Source organism: Haplochromis burtoni, unplaced genomic scaffold, assembly GCF_018398535.1.
Source record: "Haplochromis burtoni strain Fernald_Lab_line unplaced genomic scaffold, NCSU_Asbu1 Contig_7, whole genome shotgun sequence".
In the NCBI taxonomy this organism is placed as follows: Eukaryota; Metazoa; Chordata; class Actinopteri; order Cichliformes; family Cichlidae; genus Haplochromis; species Haplochromis burtoni.
In genome coordinates, this window is record NW_024582368.1 from 905,928 (window position 1) to 923,615 (window position 17,688).

The window sequence follows — 17,688 nt, forward strand, 5'->3', positions numbered from 1 at the left end:
TGTAGGTCCCAGCAGCGGCGGAGGCAGGCTGGTGAGTCCTCCTCCTTCTGCCACCGTCACCATAGCCGAGAGAAACCAGTCGGACGTCCTCTGCGCCTCCGGTTCACACATTGCAGGATTCAGACGCGCAACCGGAGGAATGCGAGGCAAAAATCGGTGTTTATTTGGACTTTTGGATGAGAGAACTTCCTTTTAACGCGTGCGTTTTGATTTCGAGAGTCTCCGGAGCCCATAAAAAGGCTTTAAAATGTCTCACCAGCAGCGACTTGTTCAGCTCTCAGCAGCTTCGCTGGCTGTAGTTTTCGGCCCGGATGAGGAGAGTGTGCGCGCCGGCGGAGGGAAACTCGGCGGCACCGGTGCGAACGGTCAGGAGATTTTCGATGACTTTAAAGCGCAAAACTCGCGAAGTTTCTGGAATAAGAGACTGGTCAAGGCTATAGCTGAGGTGTACTTTCAGGGATGGATGGAAAACTTCGTGCTTTTCATTCAAGGCAACGCCAGCAACTTGGAGGTGCTGAGGGAAGCGTGGATGCGCAGGGCTTTGAGGTCACCGAAGGGATTTATCATTAAAGCTGTCGGTATGTGAGCGAAATGTCCACAAAACACACTTGAAAGTATTAAGGTAGAAGCAGCAGAACGTGTGTATACGCCACTGTCCCGTTTGCAATGCAAATAAGGTGATAGGACTCATTCAGCGCAGTGAACAGCTTCTATTCATGTAATGGCACAAGGTGTTTTTTCTTTAAAGGGGCTCTTTATTGTAATCACACCACCAACAACACGTTTACCACCCTGAGACAGATGTGTGAAAGCTGTAAAGTGTGACTGACACAGAGCTGGCGCAGTGGAACTCCACAAGTTGTAGAAGTTGTAGCAATAAAAGTGGAGTTTACATTATTTTAAGTTTATTATTGTAGGTAGGATCTCTAAAGAGACAACGTGTTGCCTGCTTCATCACTTTGATCTGTTCAGTTTGCTTGGAAGACTATGTTTCTAACTAGACCCCCACCCCACCCATCAAACCCCTCAAATGTCTGGTGTGTTTGGGAGAACTGCATCCCAAATCCGTCCTTCCTCTGTTACTGACACAGTCATATGTTTACCCCAGCTTGTTAACAAACCTCCCTGTAATTGCTCCTAATTGCCCCCCTCTTCTCCAGCTGTGATTTAAAGCAGCATATAGCGACACAGAAACAATGGAAATGGGGCAGAAACCTTTATGCAGCCTCCTATAGCATGATCTCACAGGCTGTAAATGTCTGACAGCACTGACCCCTGGAGAAAACGACAACCTTGTGTGGATTTTAGAGCTAATGACCTTATTCTTAACAGATACGTTCTTTTTTCCCTCCTTACTTTAATCTGTAGGTTTTTACAAATAAATGTGTGGGGACTAATACGTGACCACTTTTAAAATTACACAATTATGACATGAAAGTTAAAATCTCCAAAGGGTGTAGAAGGTGTTTTTCCAAATCTTGGCTGTTCGGGCAGTGTCCCAGTGTTGCAGCTGCCTTCCAACAGCTTCCCGGCTGCTTGCGGTACTGACGTTTCCCGGTCTGTCTCCAGAGTAGTGCCTTTTGTCTGGATGTGTGCCTTCTGCTGTCTTACCTGCTGACTTTGCGTCAGCTCTGCGAGACTGAGCAGTTCACAGACAAGCAAATGAAGGAATGTGAAGGGGAGGAAGAGACCACACAGAGGGAGACCCTGGGAGGGCGTGGACTGACTGAGAGAGGGAGAGGGTGGAGGCTGACATGCCATCCCACTGAGCAACCCCTCCTGGCCCTGACAAACAAACACCACATGGGCCAAAGGTGATGTTGCACCTATTGTTATGCACGGCCCAAAAGGTGTGCACGTTCATGCGTGAGCTCGTGTTCGAATGTGTTCTCCACAGCAGATGCAAACACGTCTGCGTGTGGAAATACCACCTCCTTCTCATCCTTAACAAATCCTTCTCCTCACACCGCAGAAATTTGTATGGAAATAAGCTCTGGCAGGTTGTCAGAGCCTGGTTTACAGTCTTCTCGCTGAGAGCTGGTCAGCAGTGAATCACTGAGCAACTGCCTGCCGACCGCAGCCGCTTTTCTGTTGCCCAGGATTAATGTCCCTCCGTTTCATGGCCAGTGTGGGACTGTGGAAGTCAGACTCCTAGATTGATATCAGGCATGGACTTAAGGCCTTGACATTGTCCTGATATAAATATGTCAGCTCGAAAACACAAAATGTTATAAGTTATGGGCTACAGTGAATTTCAAATAGCCCTATTTCCTTTCTCAGGTCAGAGGAAGGTTCAGACTTTACTGCAGTGTGGACGTTTTTTGTGTGTAAGGAACGCCTAATTTAAGAGATGCTCAGCTGAAGCTAACCAGATGTAGGCAAAGTTAGTTAAGATTGTCTAAAAAGAGACAAAGAAAGAGCGACGCAGGTGACATAGATGGTCCTGCCTGGTTATCTGTGCTGATAGTCTCAGTGTAGAGAGATTGGCTTGTGGTCCCATCACACACTCACCCACTCCCAGGCTTCTTCTAAAGGAAGACGCACTGGAAAGGCGGGGTGGAGGACGGGGATCGTGGTGAGGTTAGACTGAGGTAAACAATCAGTGTGAGAAGTTGGTATGGAGTGTTATTAACGTGGGCAATGGACCCAGTGGAACTGAGGATCTCTGATTAAACTAACTCTTGTCTGCAGGGCATTCTCTCATTCTTCATCCAGTGTCCTTCTGCAGGATAATAGCACTGTGGGGTTAGAGGTGGGGATAGCTCAGTAGGTAGAGTGGTGGCCCCATGATCGGAAGGTCGGGGGTTCGACTCCACTGCTACCGGCTACCCTGAGGTACCCCTGAGCAAGGTACCGTCCCTACACACTGCTCCCCGGGCGCTGCATTGGTGGCTGCCCACTGCTTCACTGGGTGAATGGGTTAAATGCAGAGGAACTATATCCCTATGGGGACTAACACGCACACTTATTTATACTGTAAAACCAGCTCACTTATGACTAGTGTGAGGATTTAGTTTACTGGAAATGCAGCGCAGTTACAGTACCTCAATTATCACCCATTTATGACATGTGCTATATTTACTACAATTTGTGTGGATAACATCTATTGAAATGGCTGCAGGTATTATGATGCTTAATATGTGGAGCTGGATAAAGCACCACAGCTGTAGTTTTTAAAGACTATTCCAGTAAAGGGTGATCTGGAACTACATCAAAATGGAGTTGTAATCAAGAGGGAAAAAAACAAGACTGTGGGATCTGGAGATTTTTTACACCACCTCAACAGCTTGTTTTTTGTTAAAGGGACGGTTTATTTTCAATCAGTGAGTTGCCTTAACGGAAAATGCCTGTCGTGGGTTAAACGTGCTTGAGCAAAGCATTCGATAATTAGCTCTATACCTTGACTGTGGAGCTAGAGTGGTTTATCTAGACTTGCATAAAGACAAAGCCTAAAACAGTCCAGATGAAACAAACAAGCACATCAGTTTGTGGGTACTTTTAAGAATCTTTTCAAACTTCAGGATGAGCAGGCTTGCTTCTCCTTACTCTTTCTCCGTAATTAAAAGGAAGTCAGTGTCATGAAATTCTCAGTAAGAGGGTAAAAAAGTTTTTTTTACTCCCCCAAAAAGTACAACTCTTAATTTAATCCAATTGTAGCTTCTTATTGGTCATTAAAATGCTCAAAGCACGTTGTTGGCTTTGTTTAAATTTAATTCTTTAATTCTCAGCGGTAAACCACTCCAGCTGTCCCTTTGAAACCAGAGGCTCGGTAATGACTTTTAGCTGGTTCTGCATTATTTAGCGTGCCACTATTGTCCCCCGCAGCAGGATGAGCATGGAGACACAGGCTTAAACATTTATATGGAGTAAGCCACCGGTGTAATGAGGTGTTCTGTATCCTTTCTACTGTCAGTCTCTGCAAACCTTCTTTCCTTTGAACGCAGGCGTAAACAAGTCTTCTCACCTTTGTCGGTGAAATCGCTACTTTTCAGCACATCTGTGTCATTTTTTGAGCACTGTAAGGCATGACTAAGCTGCTCTTTTTAAGCCAAGTTTCTTTTTTTAAATGGTATGTTTCATTTAACTTGCCATACCATGAGGTGGTGATGCATTCCTGAAATGCTTCATTTACTCTTGAGATCATTTCCTGAGCTTGCAGCTATGCAAGTCTCATTTCTGCCCTTTACTTTTCACTTGAAAGTGTTTTATTTTCACACCAGGGGTTTCTCCTTTCATGGGGGTATTTTGTCAGAGTCTCAAAGCGCTCCGCTAATAGTCATAACTCTTCCAGATGTTAGCTTATTAACCATGACACCCCCTTGCCCGCCCCTAAATGGCCCACCCTGTCCTAACTAAGCAGCACAGGTCAAAGGTTACAGCCTTCTTGCTAACAAGGTACCTCGGGGTTATTTAGTTTCAGAGGGTTTTATAGAAAGAAACATACATTTAAACAGTATCCAGGTGTTCTTTGCTCACTGCGTTTCTGCTTACGTCTCAGTATTTTACCCACCGGGTTACAAATGTGCACTTGTGAATGGACATGTCAGGCCTGCATTGATCAATATTACTGGTAACATTATTGCTATTCATTCACTATATTTTGCAGTTTAACGGTCTACTTTTAGATAACAATTTCAACCTCTTATTTAAGTTTAATCTTTTTTTTTTTAAATTAAAACTATTACTTTAAGCTTGCTATTTCAGTGTCAGGTGATCATTATTACTTCTATCCAGCTATTTAGTTTTTTATCCTTTCCTGCAACAGTGTCAATCATTGCCATAAGTTAACCATTAGTGTCGGCTAAAGCAAACTTCCTTTTGACCACCTATTGAAATTTGATCAGCTTATAACGAATAATCACATTTATCTTTGTTGTTCAAACTCAGTTTTATGACAGTGGTCGTGCTTTCAAAGAGGTCCTAAGGTATGAATTTAAAACTATTTGTATACCAATCAGCTGTGTGAATGTTTTAACATCTGCCATAAATGTTGCTTTGTAGGTCAGAAAACATCTCATTGCACTGCCAAGATGAGAGATGAGGCATGTTGTAGATGCAGTTTGCAGGATCTGTAACAAGTGCTGAATTGGAGTGTTAAGAAAGGAAAATTCCATTAAATTCTAGTGTTAAACTGAATCTTTTTCCCTAAAATTGCAAAATAGGGCAACGGTTTAGGTAGTATTTGCATGTTTGAAGTGCCTTCTTGCCTCGTTCATATCTATAAATAACCAGTTTAAAGGGAAATTAATTAAATTGTAACTTGAAAGGAGTCTCTGTGATTTTTGTGCATATTATTTAAGTTTCAAATTGATTTTCAAATTGCATTATTAGTGTAAGATGATTAGGATGCAGCCTTTTACAATCACTTTTACTGATTTTGCTTTTGGCGAGATATTTTTCTACATTTATCTACAACATTTTTTTTTAGTTCCTGTGGCTGCAAAAATAGCTTAGCAAATAATTCAAAAACCTTGACCTGTATTCTCAGATGTGACCCTCCGTGTGTGTGTATGAAGGACTCTGCATGTGCATGCAGTCCTGCCACATCATTTGTTTGCCACATCCTTTCCCATTAAGCAGGAAGCTAACCCCGGTGCGAATCAGGCATGTCGGCCTCTGCATCGACCCAAACACTGGGCTCACCCGCAGCGGCTGAGTGGACCAATGCCAACAATAACAGTTAAGGAGTTTCCTCTTCATCCCTGAGCTTATGCACCCTGTCAGTAACAGCTTAGGTTTCCCTTGGTGGAGTTATCTTTATTCAGTCTCCGGTCAGACAAATGGGTCAGACTACATTGCATTAAACTCTGCATCACTATTAATGTTCAGTTTCCTGACAGGATGTTTTCTTTGCTTCATGTAGCAGTAATACATGCAAAGGTATGCTAACATTGGTTCAGTAATAGCAAGGTGCTGTGTTATTGAATTTCAAGAGTGGAAGATACTTCCAAGAAACTACGACAGAGCTGATGATTTTAAGGGCATTGTGGAGTGATGGATCACATGGTGGATAGCGGATGGGAGCTGTGCTCCAAACGCTGGGATAATAAACACTGGAATCTGCTGCACCTTCAGCTCAGTTTAAACGAGAGGAAATGGGTTTCATCTGCAACCAATGACTACTATCACTCATGATTAATGTGTGGATCTGCTGAAAATATTCCTCGATGCTGGGTGTATATGTTTTTGTGGTGGGGTGTCAGTGGGGAAATGTCACATGTATGGAGTAGGAGTGAAAATACCCAGATCTTTCAGGAAGACAAGCTGGAGATTTAGGGCCTCCTGTCTTTGTCTGAGCTCCAAGCTTGGCAAAGTGTCAGAAAAATGCAAAGCAAAATACTGTACAGGTCTTTAAAATGGGCCATTAAGAGTAAATGCTGAATATAGAGGAATCCTAAGAAAGAACCTTGGGGTACACCGTTTGTTAAACACACAAAAGACCTCATGTGGGACACTTCTTTTCACAGTGATAGTTGTATTCAAAATAGTTGCGAAACCATCCCCACACAGCTGGATCACAGTCTGAAAGTCTTGAAAACATCTGTGAATCAGTGACTGAATCAGTTGCTAGTTAAGTATCCGGAAACATCACAGCAGTGTTTTTGTTTTTTTCCAGCAGAGGTCCAACATAAGGTAATGGCTGAGCTGGTGCTATGTTTGTCTTGATCCGAAGCCAGACTGATACACAAAGAGGATAGGATTTCCTTTCTGGATGCATGCCCTCGAATGCTGAACAAAAAATGTTAAATGATGTTATAAAATTTTGGAAATTGAACTGCCTCTTAGTTACATTACTACTTTAGGGTTAAACACGAGGTATTATTTAAATGTATCCTTATGCATTCCTCACTGAGTGCATTTACTTTGAGGCCAAACATCTGGCTAAACCGTGACTTTTTGTCTTATCTTGAAGAAATCAGCTCTTTCATTGAAATATATGCATATATTTATCTTTTTTATCAGTCTCAGAATTAAATTACAAAGCAATGCAATATTATTTTCTTCCTTTTTGCACAAAGGCAATACGCCTTTGTGCAAAAAGGAAGAAAAAAGTCAAGTGTTTTACATTTTCTTTAACAGCAGAAGCTTTTCAGACCCAATGATTTTTTTCAGTAGTATTGTTTTGTGCTAGTCCTTATGGGTAACCTAATAACCATCAGGCTTAACAGGTTCATACTGAATACCAGGAGCACCAAGAGAATCAGTTGGGTACTTGATGCTAATCTTTTAATATAAAGAAGTTAAAGCCTTTAAGGCTTTCGTGCCAAAAAATAGATCATAAATAAAAAACTAGAAAAAGTTGCATTAACTGCAAAAATGCCGGGTGAATGCCATGTAGCGGAAATATGTGCTGAAAACAGCTGAAAAAGCGTAATTATCTGCTGAAAAAAGAAAACTGTCTGCTGAAGATGGCTTTATTTGGAAGGGTACACTAAAGAGTGTCAAGAAAGCAAAGGCAGCACGAGCGGGGAAGACATGCAGTAACAGCCATAGGTAGGATTCGAACCTTGCTCATCTCAGTGAGGCAAACCGGCAGTCTTCCCAGAGAGAGACATGACGAGAGAAAAAACAGCTTCAATTCCAGGGTTTGAAATCTGAGAGAAGGACAGATTTCTGAAACAAACATAATTAATGGGAAAACGGTAAACTTAAAAAAAAATTCTTTCACTATGAGCATCAGGAGAGTCTGAAGATATATTGGCACAAGATTCATGTGTCTGGAGTCCACCGTTTAGGAGATATGACCAGTTGAAATGTTAAAAAGCACAATATTTTAAAAAGTATAAATGTTATGAGCACCAAAGGATATACTGTAGCTGGCATAAGCAGAAATAGCAGAGCAGTTTAAGACTTGAGTGGTGAAAATAGCACCAAAACTGTGGCCATAGTTAAGCAGCAAAGAATAAAGAAACAAACTCAATAGGTTGAATGCCTTCAGCATTCACCCAATAAAATTTGCAACAAGACGCAGTATAGGTATTTTTCTTTTTAAGTAAAATGGCTCTGCTCTAGTTCTTCAACTCTGGTGGTGTCATTTGCACCAGCGAGTATGTTAGCTTATGTGTAAATAATTGTAACCCTTCTTTTGAAATGGAAAAAAGTCCCCCTGAAAGTGCAACAATAATCTCTGGTATGCGTCTTTAACTGTGCATTTTCTGTAAAGAGGAAATATAATAGTTTTGCCTTGAACACTTCAGATGTGGGCTGGAACAAAGCCGAGATGAATAGTTTCTCAGGGTAATGGGACCAATTTGGCCAGAGACACTGCAGAGGACTAGTTTTTATACATTAAAGAACAAAGGAAAGGTACTGTGGCACAGAAATGGATCCGGCAGACTTGGAGGTAATGTTCAAGTTCATCAAAGCAGATGAGAACCAGAAACGTGGCGGTGTGGTCCACTTGGTCTGAAGAGGTATGAAGTGAAAGATTGAGAAAATAAATTGTTGGTAAAGCTGTGCTTTAACTCTGTCTGATGGCATTGGCATAAATTGAAATCATGCTACACTTAAGATGTTTTTGGTATAAAATACAGCCCTGTTTACCTGAGGTCTGCTGTTAAACACCTGGTCAGGTGTGTTTCCTATTTCACCAGGACGTGATGACGGGGTTCCTGCTCACTAGTGCCAGGTCACTTTTATGAGCAGGATTGCTTTTCCAATTGTTCTTCTTGTGAATCAGACGGTAAAAGCATTATTTTATGCCATTACAGCTGCAGGGATTTGCAAGCAAGATTTGCGGTGACCCACTATAAACCACTAGATCTTTTGAGCTCGGTGAATGACAGTTTGAGAAGCTTAGTCACAGGCTCTTTGTGCTTACTTGCCAACATACATTAAATATCAAAGGCCCGCTTTGGCAAACTTTGTCTCGACACTGTGGCTGTTACAAAAACGACACTTTTGCTGCTGTTTCTTCTTTTTCTTTGTTTTCGTATTGGACGTGGCAGGTCGCTGCCACAGTAAAGGTTTCTATGGTGATGTGGGACAACACAAACCCAGCCTGGATTTTTCTTCGTTGCTCATGGTTTTAGCTCATGAATTTTCTTTAGTCGAGATGTTTTGACTTTTATCAGCTTTTATTCAGCTGTTTATTTTAAGATGTTGCAGTGCTTGTATGCCGATGAAGGGGCTAAATTGCCATTTTAATGTACCAACCCCCCCTCCCAAAGAAAACAAGCAAACACAGTCCATATTTGACCTTTTTTCTCCCACCTTGATTCCTCTCTTGCACTGCACTCTCTGATTCTGAACCATGAATAGGTCAGATTAAATATTTACCTAATGCAGCTAAATGTTTGGGCTAAAATGCAGGTTTTATTGGGAGGAATCAATCAATAAAGCTGTAAAATGCCCAGTGGCTCAGCATTTATAGCTTGATGTGTTAGACACAGGAAGCTCATGGATGGTAATTTTACGGCAAATTCTATAATAGATATTTATTTCATTGACGTTTTTGCTTAATGCTAGGCTTTTGGGGTGAAAGCGCAGTGTCGCCACACTGGGAGAGGTTTCATTGCTGGGATATTTGCTCTGTGATTGCTTTCTGAAGGGATCTTTTCACTCAGTTTATTGGGCCATTTAACTGCAACGCCCACGTCTGTGTTCTTATGTGAGTTAAAGACACAAACTCATAAAGCACTTTTAAAAAGTGCAGCACACACACATGTATAGGAAGGAAGGCAAGGGCGGGGTCACGGAGCAAGGGCGGGGTCACGGAGCCCTGCTTGTCCAAAATACCAAGGACAAAGGGACGGGTGGGAATTTAGCACATAAATTAGAAATCTGACAAAATGTTTGACATTGTGCCACCAAGGTTGACTGAATCTTGCATGTACAGTTAGCAGATTTACTGTAGCACATAGTTAACTGACTTAGTGAGGAAGAGATAAGGAATGACTTTAGTCTGTTGGGGCAGGCTTTGAGATCTCGCTGAATGCCATGCTGTGTGTCTTTAATGAGGGAGAGAGAAGATTATCCTGTTTGCCTCCTGGAGCCTACAAGATTAGACGATAGCAGGATGAGATAAGACGGTGGTCGTCTTTGAGTGGTATGTGTTCCTATAGGGCTACTGAATGTGGGACTGTCTAAATCATACCTAAAATTTGAGTTAAATTTTACCTGCAGCAGTGCAAAGATGAAAGGTCAATAGTAGATTGCGTACAACACAGCTCTGAATCAGGTGCTTCTCGGCTCAAGGACAGAAAACATTCAGGAAGCAAGGGACTCATGCACACTGAGCAGCCTTCAATGATCCAAACTATGGGGTCATTCATTAAAGGCTGTATATAAAAGATTCATGTAGTAACTGTTATGTAACTCATTGGTGTGAATTGGTCAATTTGACATTTTTGGCTTTTGAAATCTTGATTTTTGAGCCAAAAGTTACCATATTTAATTAAGAGGTTGGAGTGCTAAGTTAAGAGCTAATGCTTTCGAGCCTGGTTATAGGAAAACGGTAGTTGCGGTGCAACCAAAATGATTGCAAGTTCACTGCACATATTTGCAGTCTTGTTGCCTTCGAAATGGTTGCATCCACAGGGGATAGGAATCAGGTGTGTGACCTCTCGTACTCAGTTGCCATCTTCAAAGTGACTTTGTGATAGCGATAGGACTGAGTTGGTCTGTTATCAGTTTGCAGTTGAGTCAACCTGGTAATTACACATGCTCTGTTGTGTCATGACAGAGTGATTGACTTTGATAGATCGCTAAAATCACAAATCTGTTGTCTTCTGTTCCATCTACATTCAAAGAAATTCACATTCATTACGTACAATCAAAGTCCAACCAGAATCTCTGATGGAGAAATTCACAAATTCCTCCACAAACGTGCTCAGTAACCTTGCTTTCACGTAGGAATATAACCAGAGTACAGACAGTTAAGTCCAGTCCTCTAATGGGAAGAGATGCTTTGCAGATGAGTAGCACTCATCAGCACTAACTCAAATTGATTGCAATGTACTGGCCAGCTGTTTGTGATTGTTAAATAGATGTGGCAACTACTTGAAACAGAAAATTCAATTAGCAAGCTATAACTGTATGGCATATGATAGCATTGCGCAGAAACAGATAACAGTTTATTTACTATTTAAGTGGCAATGAAATTCAGACTAATTTTATTGTTTCAGTTAAAGGTCAAATATATTTCTTTTACAAGGTTGTAAACACATTTAATTTCAGTGAAAATAATTGACATGCTAGGCTCTGAATACAGCTTTAAGTGGCCATTCAAGGGTTTACAGTTTTAGTGAATTTCAGGTTGTCTTATTTTATTTTTGTGTTTGAGGTTAAACAAAGACCCTATGAGCCAGCTCTGTGAGGCAGAGCTAAATATTATCAGTAGAAGTAGTACAGTAGAAAACAAAGCTAACGTGTTAATGTTAGCTAGCTGTTAGCTAGTTTAACTTACATGCTAACAACTACACATTAGCAGAAAACATAAAAATACCTGAGGGTGATTGGACTGCGGTTAGTTTTCAGGTATTTGGGCAAATAAAGACATGGACAAGCTAAAGTTTTAGTGTTGGAAGAAAAATTGTTGCTGTGACATTGTGTAACAAACCATCCGGTTGTTATTCAGACATTTTAGTAAAAGCTCCAGACATTTGCTAAATGATGACACTAGAGAAAAATTCTCATGCACTTTTAGCCTCAAATGTCATGGCAATCCATACAAATATTATTAAGATATTTCATATATTTATTGGTAGTCCAATAAACATTTCCATCACTACAACAGTGTGACTAATGGGCATACAGGATAATAACCAATATTTCACATTAATGCGCAGTCTGTTTATATTTACAGGAATCTTGTACTGTTCCAAGGCATAACTTAAAGCCAGTACATCACATGTTTTTTGTTATCGAGGGCTGGTGATGATCAGGAACGGAAGACTTTGCAAGAGTTTCACTTCTTGGCAAAATATCATTAAATATTAAAATGTCAGCTAAACGGTTGAAATGTTAAATGATATACAAGCTGTTGTGAGACTTTTTTTTAAATTAATCGTTTTAATTTTTGCTCTGTGTTTCTGAAAATGTATGGGCTCTATTGTCTGTGCATACTTGTGATGTTTTCTTTCTGCATTGTGCAGAAACCAACATGTTTGATCATATTAGTGAGTTTCATAAAGTTAGGTGCTTCTAGTCTTTGAATATTGCTATTAATTTATGGCACGTCCACTGATTGAGAAGTCCATAAACAGAAGATTTTTGCCTTCTCTGCATTGAGTAAAGATCATTTAGAGATAGTTTGACAGTGGTGCAATTTATGGCAGGTCTGCAGCATGTGCTTTACGGTGTGGTGCAGTATTTTACTCCAAGAGACTTAAGGTAATGCAATCACGTATGAAATGAGACTCAAGAGGCTCTAAGGTCTGCAAACACCATGTGAGCCATGTGAATACATGTGGTATTGATTAGTGTCAGCAGCCAAAAGTATCTCAGTGGGGATCGAGGAGAGAAGGTCTCTGTCAGTCATTGCTGCAATATGAACAGTCGGCTTTAGATATTTTTCATTTTGTTCCCCAGGCAGCAGTTTATTCTCACATGGAAAACTTATGACACTGGAAGAATGTTTTTTAGGTCTGCAAGGGGCAGAAATCATAGTGTGGACTTTGTCGCTTTATTTTAATATTGTGGTTAATGCTGTTCATGAAACAAAAATCAGGCTCGTTATATAAAATCACAATGATCTTTTAATTTCAAGTTATTTTAATACAAACCAGCATGTGATTTAAGCATTGCACCCCTGAGAAAGAAACTCATGCTCCTATTCCTGTAGGAACAAGATGGAAAGGATAACTATAACATTGCTTAAACTGTTTTTCTTTCTGCATATTTATATATGACTGTGTATCATAGCTCATTTCAATAAAATGGCAAGACGTAAGTATCACAGAGACTCCAGTGTCATGACCTGTAAGCCTTTAGTATGAGTCAAGCACCAAGTGCAGTGGATTCAACTTTTGCCATATGCAATCTGGAAATCCATTGGCTAGTCTGCTGACTTGCTCTTTTGCGGGTTAACCCAGCAGACCTCTCTGGACTTTCTGTGCTGCCAGTGTAGTAAGTGGTCAAAGATTTCCATTTCAGCAGATAATGCAGATAAATTAAAGAGACTGCGAGGTGATGCATTTCAGCAGATGCCTACCCTCCTTTGTTCTCAGTTGTTTTCTTGCTTGTGGCCGGACTTCAAATGGAAATCAGAAAGTTTCCAGTACCAAAAACCCACTGCTTATAGATTGTGTATCTGCATGAACAATCGTGTGAAAAAAGAGCTTTCTCAGGACTGTAAACATTCGAATAAATACATATTTTTTTCTGTACGACTTTATCAGGCTTACATTTTTATGGAGGAATTTTAGCATACTCTTCTTTCAATTCATTAATGTTTGCAGGCATTTGTTTATGCAAAGCTCTCTTAAGGTGTCAATCAAGTTGAGCTCCAGAGTTTAACTGGACTTAGACGGGACCATTGTGATTCTTTGTTTTGTTGTTGTTGTTGATTTCCTGCTGTGCTTGGGATCATTGTCTTACTAAACAATCAACAGCTCAACTGCTGCCCAGTTTCTGCCAGGTCAGCTTGAGCTGTCAGACATTACTTTGATATCCACAGGAGTTTATGTTACATCAGATTCTCAGGTCCTGTGGCTGCAAAACAAACCCAAATAATCACACCGCCACCTCCGCACATGACAACTGGTATTATGTGTTTGTGTTGATATGCTGTGTTTGGATTTTCACCAGATGTGATCTAGTTCATTATGGCCAAAGATCTCCACTTTGGTCTAATCTGTTTAAATGTCTGTCTAAAGTCTTGTGGTTTGTTCAGATGCAACTTTACAAGCCTAAGTCATGCTGCCATGTTAATTTTTAGAAAGAAGAGGCTGGCAAACTTCACAAACACACACCTGAATGCTGCAGATTAGCAAACTTTGAGGGCATTTGTATAGGTGCTCCATCCATAAATCAAGTGCATTTGATTAGTAGCACCTGGCTGCTACTTACCCTTTTAATGTATATGAAAACAGTGAGGGTGTTTTTCACAGGCATCTCTGCAGGTATTTGAAAACTTTCCTTTTCACAGAAAAAGAATTAGCTCAGATTAGCTCAATTTAATTCATTCCCCCCCCCCCCCCAAAAAAAAATGTTTTTAGACTTGAAGGTTGCAGAGAGCTGCACAAACCAATATTCCACATTTTATACAAGCTGAGAGCAGCTTTTACAAGGTTATATCGACCTGCTACTCCTTCTGTTAACTGGCATTAACACAATGCTCGTCCCCGTTTTGATTCTCAAGCTGCTATTTTCCCTGTCTCGCCCTTATGACACAGGGTTCGGTTGCCATGGTGCCCAGCCGGGTATTCATGCTGTGTATGACAAAGGGTTTAATGTCGGTGGCCCGGTCTTGGATTACAGCAACACAGAGATCCGTTCCCCCTGGAGAGGAGGCGGTTACAACGCTGAACCTTTCCGACAGTCACGCCTGCTAATGTTAGACTCAATAAACACGGATGCTCAGCCGGCCCCATCCTTCCATTACAGCAATATTTCCCACATCTGAACTCCTACAGGTGTTTTTTGTCATGTCTTGCACCAACATTTCAATGTAGTTGGAATTCATTGCATGTAACAAACCTATTGCATGAATATATTTGCATTTAGCCTCTTTAGAAGAAAAAATCGTAATAGCATGGGTCCTACAGGATATCATGCATTAAACCAGGACACGATCGAAGAGGATAACAATCAATCCACTGAAATTACCTCTGTGCAAAGAGAAGATTAGTTTGTTGATTCCCTCTGATTAGGATGTTAATTATTTGCCTCCCACTCTAACCTTGCTGACATTTTCACTGTTGACTGTGTTTGTATGTGGTTTCTATGCAGACAGCCTGCCAGACATTCCTATAGGAAGTTAACGACAATGAGGAGCTAAGTCAGCAGCACTAATTTACTGCCAGGGAGACCGCTGTTGAGATATCCGCTCTGAGGTTTAGACAGCTTAATGTCTTGTCTCAGCTGGGGGAAGGCAGCTTTTATTTTCTTTTACAATCCCTCATAGGATCAGTTTTGCAAAGAAAGACCTCTGCCTGTGAACCTTACGAGCATTAAGTGAACCCCATGTGCTGATAATTGTTTTGTTACTTTTTTAGGTTCACATATTCCTTCCATTTTTTTTTTAATTAACTGAAATGCAGGACCATTTGTAGTGATTAAAATATTATGTTAACAGTGCTTTTAGGCTACTTATTATTCATTTGTGTGGCTAAAAGCTGTTATGCAGGGTCTTTTTCCAACTTCTTTCCCTTTTTGTAAAAAGTTTAAGTCTTAACCCGATCTTAACCTTAGTTTTCATGTTTATATATGCAAAGAAGCCAGAATGTTTTAATTGTACCAATATGTAATTTCATATCACATATTTTAACACTGGATTACATTTATGGTCGTGTGGTAGATTGTACACACTGATTAAGTCATTTTTTCCCATATAAAATCTGTCAAAACATTCTGTGGTCGTAATGCAAGCGCTGAGATGATGAAAAATAAGTGATTTTGACTAATGACACGTTGCTCTTGAAAGAATAGGTTTTTTTGTAAACTTGCCTGCATCTGTCATCATGTGTGTGATACGTATGCGTGTTCTCATTCTTTACTATAGCAGATATTTGATTAGCTGTATATTTTCCCTGCCTCAGACAAAAGTGGTTCAAGTGTGAGGGTTGTAAATGTTTAGCTTACATCACGTGGTGAGCTTGGCAGTGCTTTTGAATGAATGCCCCAGGGCTGATGAGGAAATCACTCACAGTCATACAAGTGTGACATTTATACACAAAACACTGTTGTCAACACAAGCAGTCTCCAAAAGTTCCAAGTGGTCACGTAGCTGAATTTAATTAGTTGTGTGTGTGTGTTTGTGTGTGTTAACTTTACACTCAAGTTTTCATGTTAGGACTCAAGTAGCATTTTTGATGGATTGGATTTTCTTTTTTCCTGTTTATCATCTTTTGCACTCCTTTCTCTGGTGTGGTGTAGATGATTAACTAAAACCAATTTTCCACTCCGATGGGTAAGGTTCTGTCCATGACTTTGTAAGTCTAATCATTCATCAGCAGTGGGTTTGAGACCCTTGGTCAGCTGGCTGGTTGTAAGCTGTATGCTGGGATAACATTGTTGTTAGCATGTCAACATTGTAGCTCATATTGCAAGCATTTCTTTCCCCCTTTTATGTTAGTTTGCAAGACATAAGTTATCCACTGCAGCAAAACCCACATTCTCCTCGTACTCATTACCACATCAAATCCACCCACCACTACTGTTAACCTAACATATATATATGTGAACTCTACTCTGTAATTAATACTCAGCACCCTCTAAAAGTAAACATTGCTGATATTATGCTATGTCTTCTGGTTTTGGCTGGCCTTTGCACCCTCTTTGGAGAAATCTTCTAGAAATTTTGCTGCTTTCCTTCCTGGAACCCAGATCGAGCTGCAAATGTCTGTCCCTATGATGTTACCTCACTTTGTAGGAAAAAGAAGATTGCGTGTCGTGACACTGGTACTAGTAACTGCCTCTTGTCTCTGAACACAGTAACACATTAACCAAATGAGAAACGTTCATGTAACCAGTCTCCATTCATTTCCCCTTCATTCAGTCCACTCTTATAAATATGCTGTTAAAGAGTCCCCTCAATATGATCCCAACCCTCTAATCCCTGCTTCTCCGTCTGTGAAAGTTCATGTTGGTCTAAAGTTTCCTAAAATGCCTGGTTAGCTTCAGGTTTTATGATTGAAAGCTTTGTGGCTTTTTAATAGGCTCCCACAGTTTGTTTGCACGATAAACGAAGGTCTGTAAAGTTGTGCAGATTGCTGGGATATTGTGATATGAAGTGCACATTTAAAGAATCAATTTCATACTATTTTTGCAGAGACAAATGTTTCCAAGACCCCTTTTCATAGTGTCTCTCAGGTTTAGTAACATGTTTGTCTAGGGGCAGCTCCTAGATGTGTAGGTCTCTATGGTATGGGGGCAGGATATCTGATCTGCCCAGCAGGCAGAGCTGTGGTCATTTCTGTGGGAGTAATGGAATTCTGTGGTCAGTCCCAGTACCCATGGAATTCCAAAAGCAGTCAGGCATGGTTCATATAACTCACATAAATAGACCACCTTGGTCATGATTTAGGAGGTGGTTGGGACAGGAATGTCAACTTCAGTACTTTGAGTTGTTTTCACTGGCAGCGCAAGTCAGAGAGAGACCCTCTGTCCCAGGTGTGTTTATATCTCCTGCAGCAGGCCCACCTGTTCCACCCACGCTGGTGTGTGTGTGTGTGTTTTCAGGTGACCTGTCCCCAGTGCAGATGTCGCCTGTTCCTCAGTCCCAGTTCATTCCCCTGGCTGAGGTGTTGTGCTCAGTCATCTCAGACATGAACTCTTCCCAGATCACCGTCAGTCAAGACTCACTTGTCAACTACATGAGCAAAGCTCATCCAGGTAATCCATGAAATACTGCCACAGCTTACTTGAGAAATGAATAGTTAGGCAAGAACATTGGACCTCGTTGTCTAACAGTGCACACACAAATCTGTGCATATAAAAATTTCATGCACAAATGAGCGATTTATCAGTATTTTTGTAGCGGAGTTTGTTTGTACTCTATGAAAAAATTAGAAGTGCCTCTGACCG

The 17,688-nt window shown here is 40.8% G+C and overlaps 1 protein-coding gene across 1 annotated transcript in view; it reads left to right on the plus strand.

The window, feature by feature from the left end:
• Positions 1-17,688, plus strand: part of stox1 (storkhead box 1) — a 24,625-nt gene continuing 6,937 nt past the window's right edge. The window contains exons 1-2 of the mRNA XM_005913947.3: positions 1-578; positions 17,344-17,496. Of these exons, the coding sequence (XP_005914009.1) occupies positions 248-578; positions 17,344-17,496 (484 nt within the window). The 5' untranslated portion in view covers positions 1-247. The remainder of the gene's footprint in view (positions 579-17,343; positions 17,497-17,688) is intronic.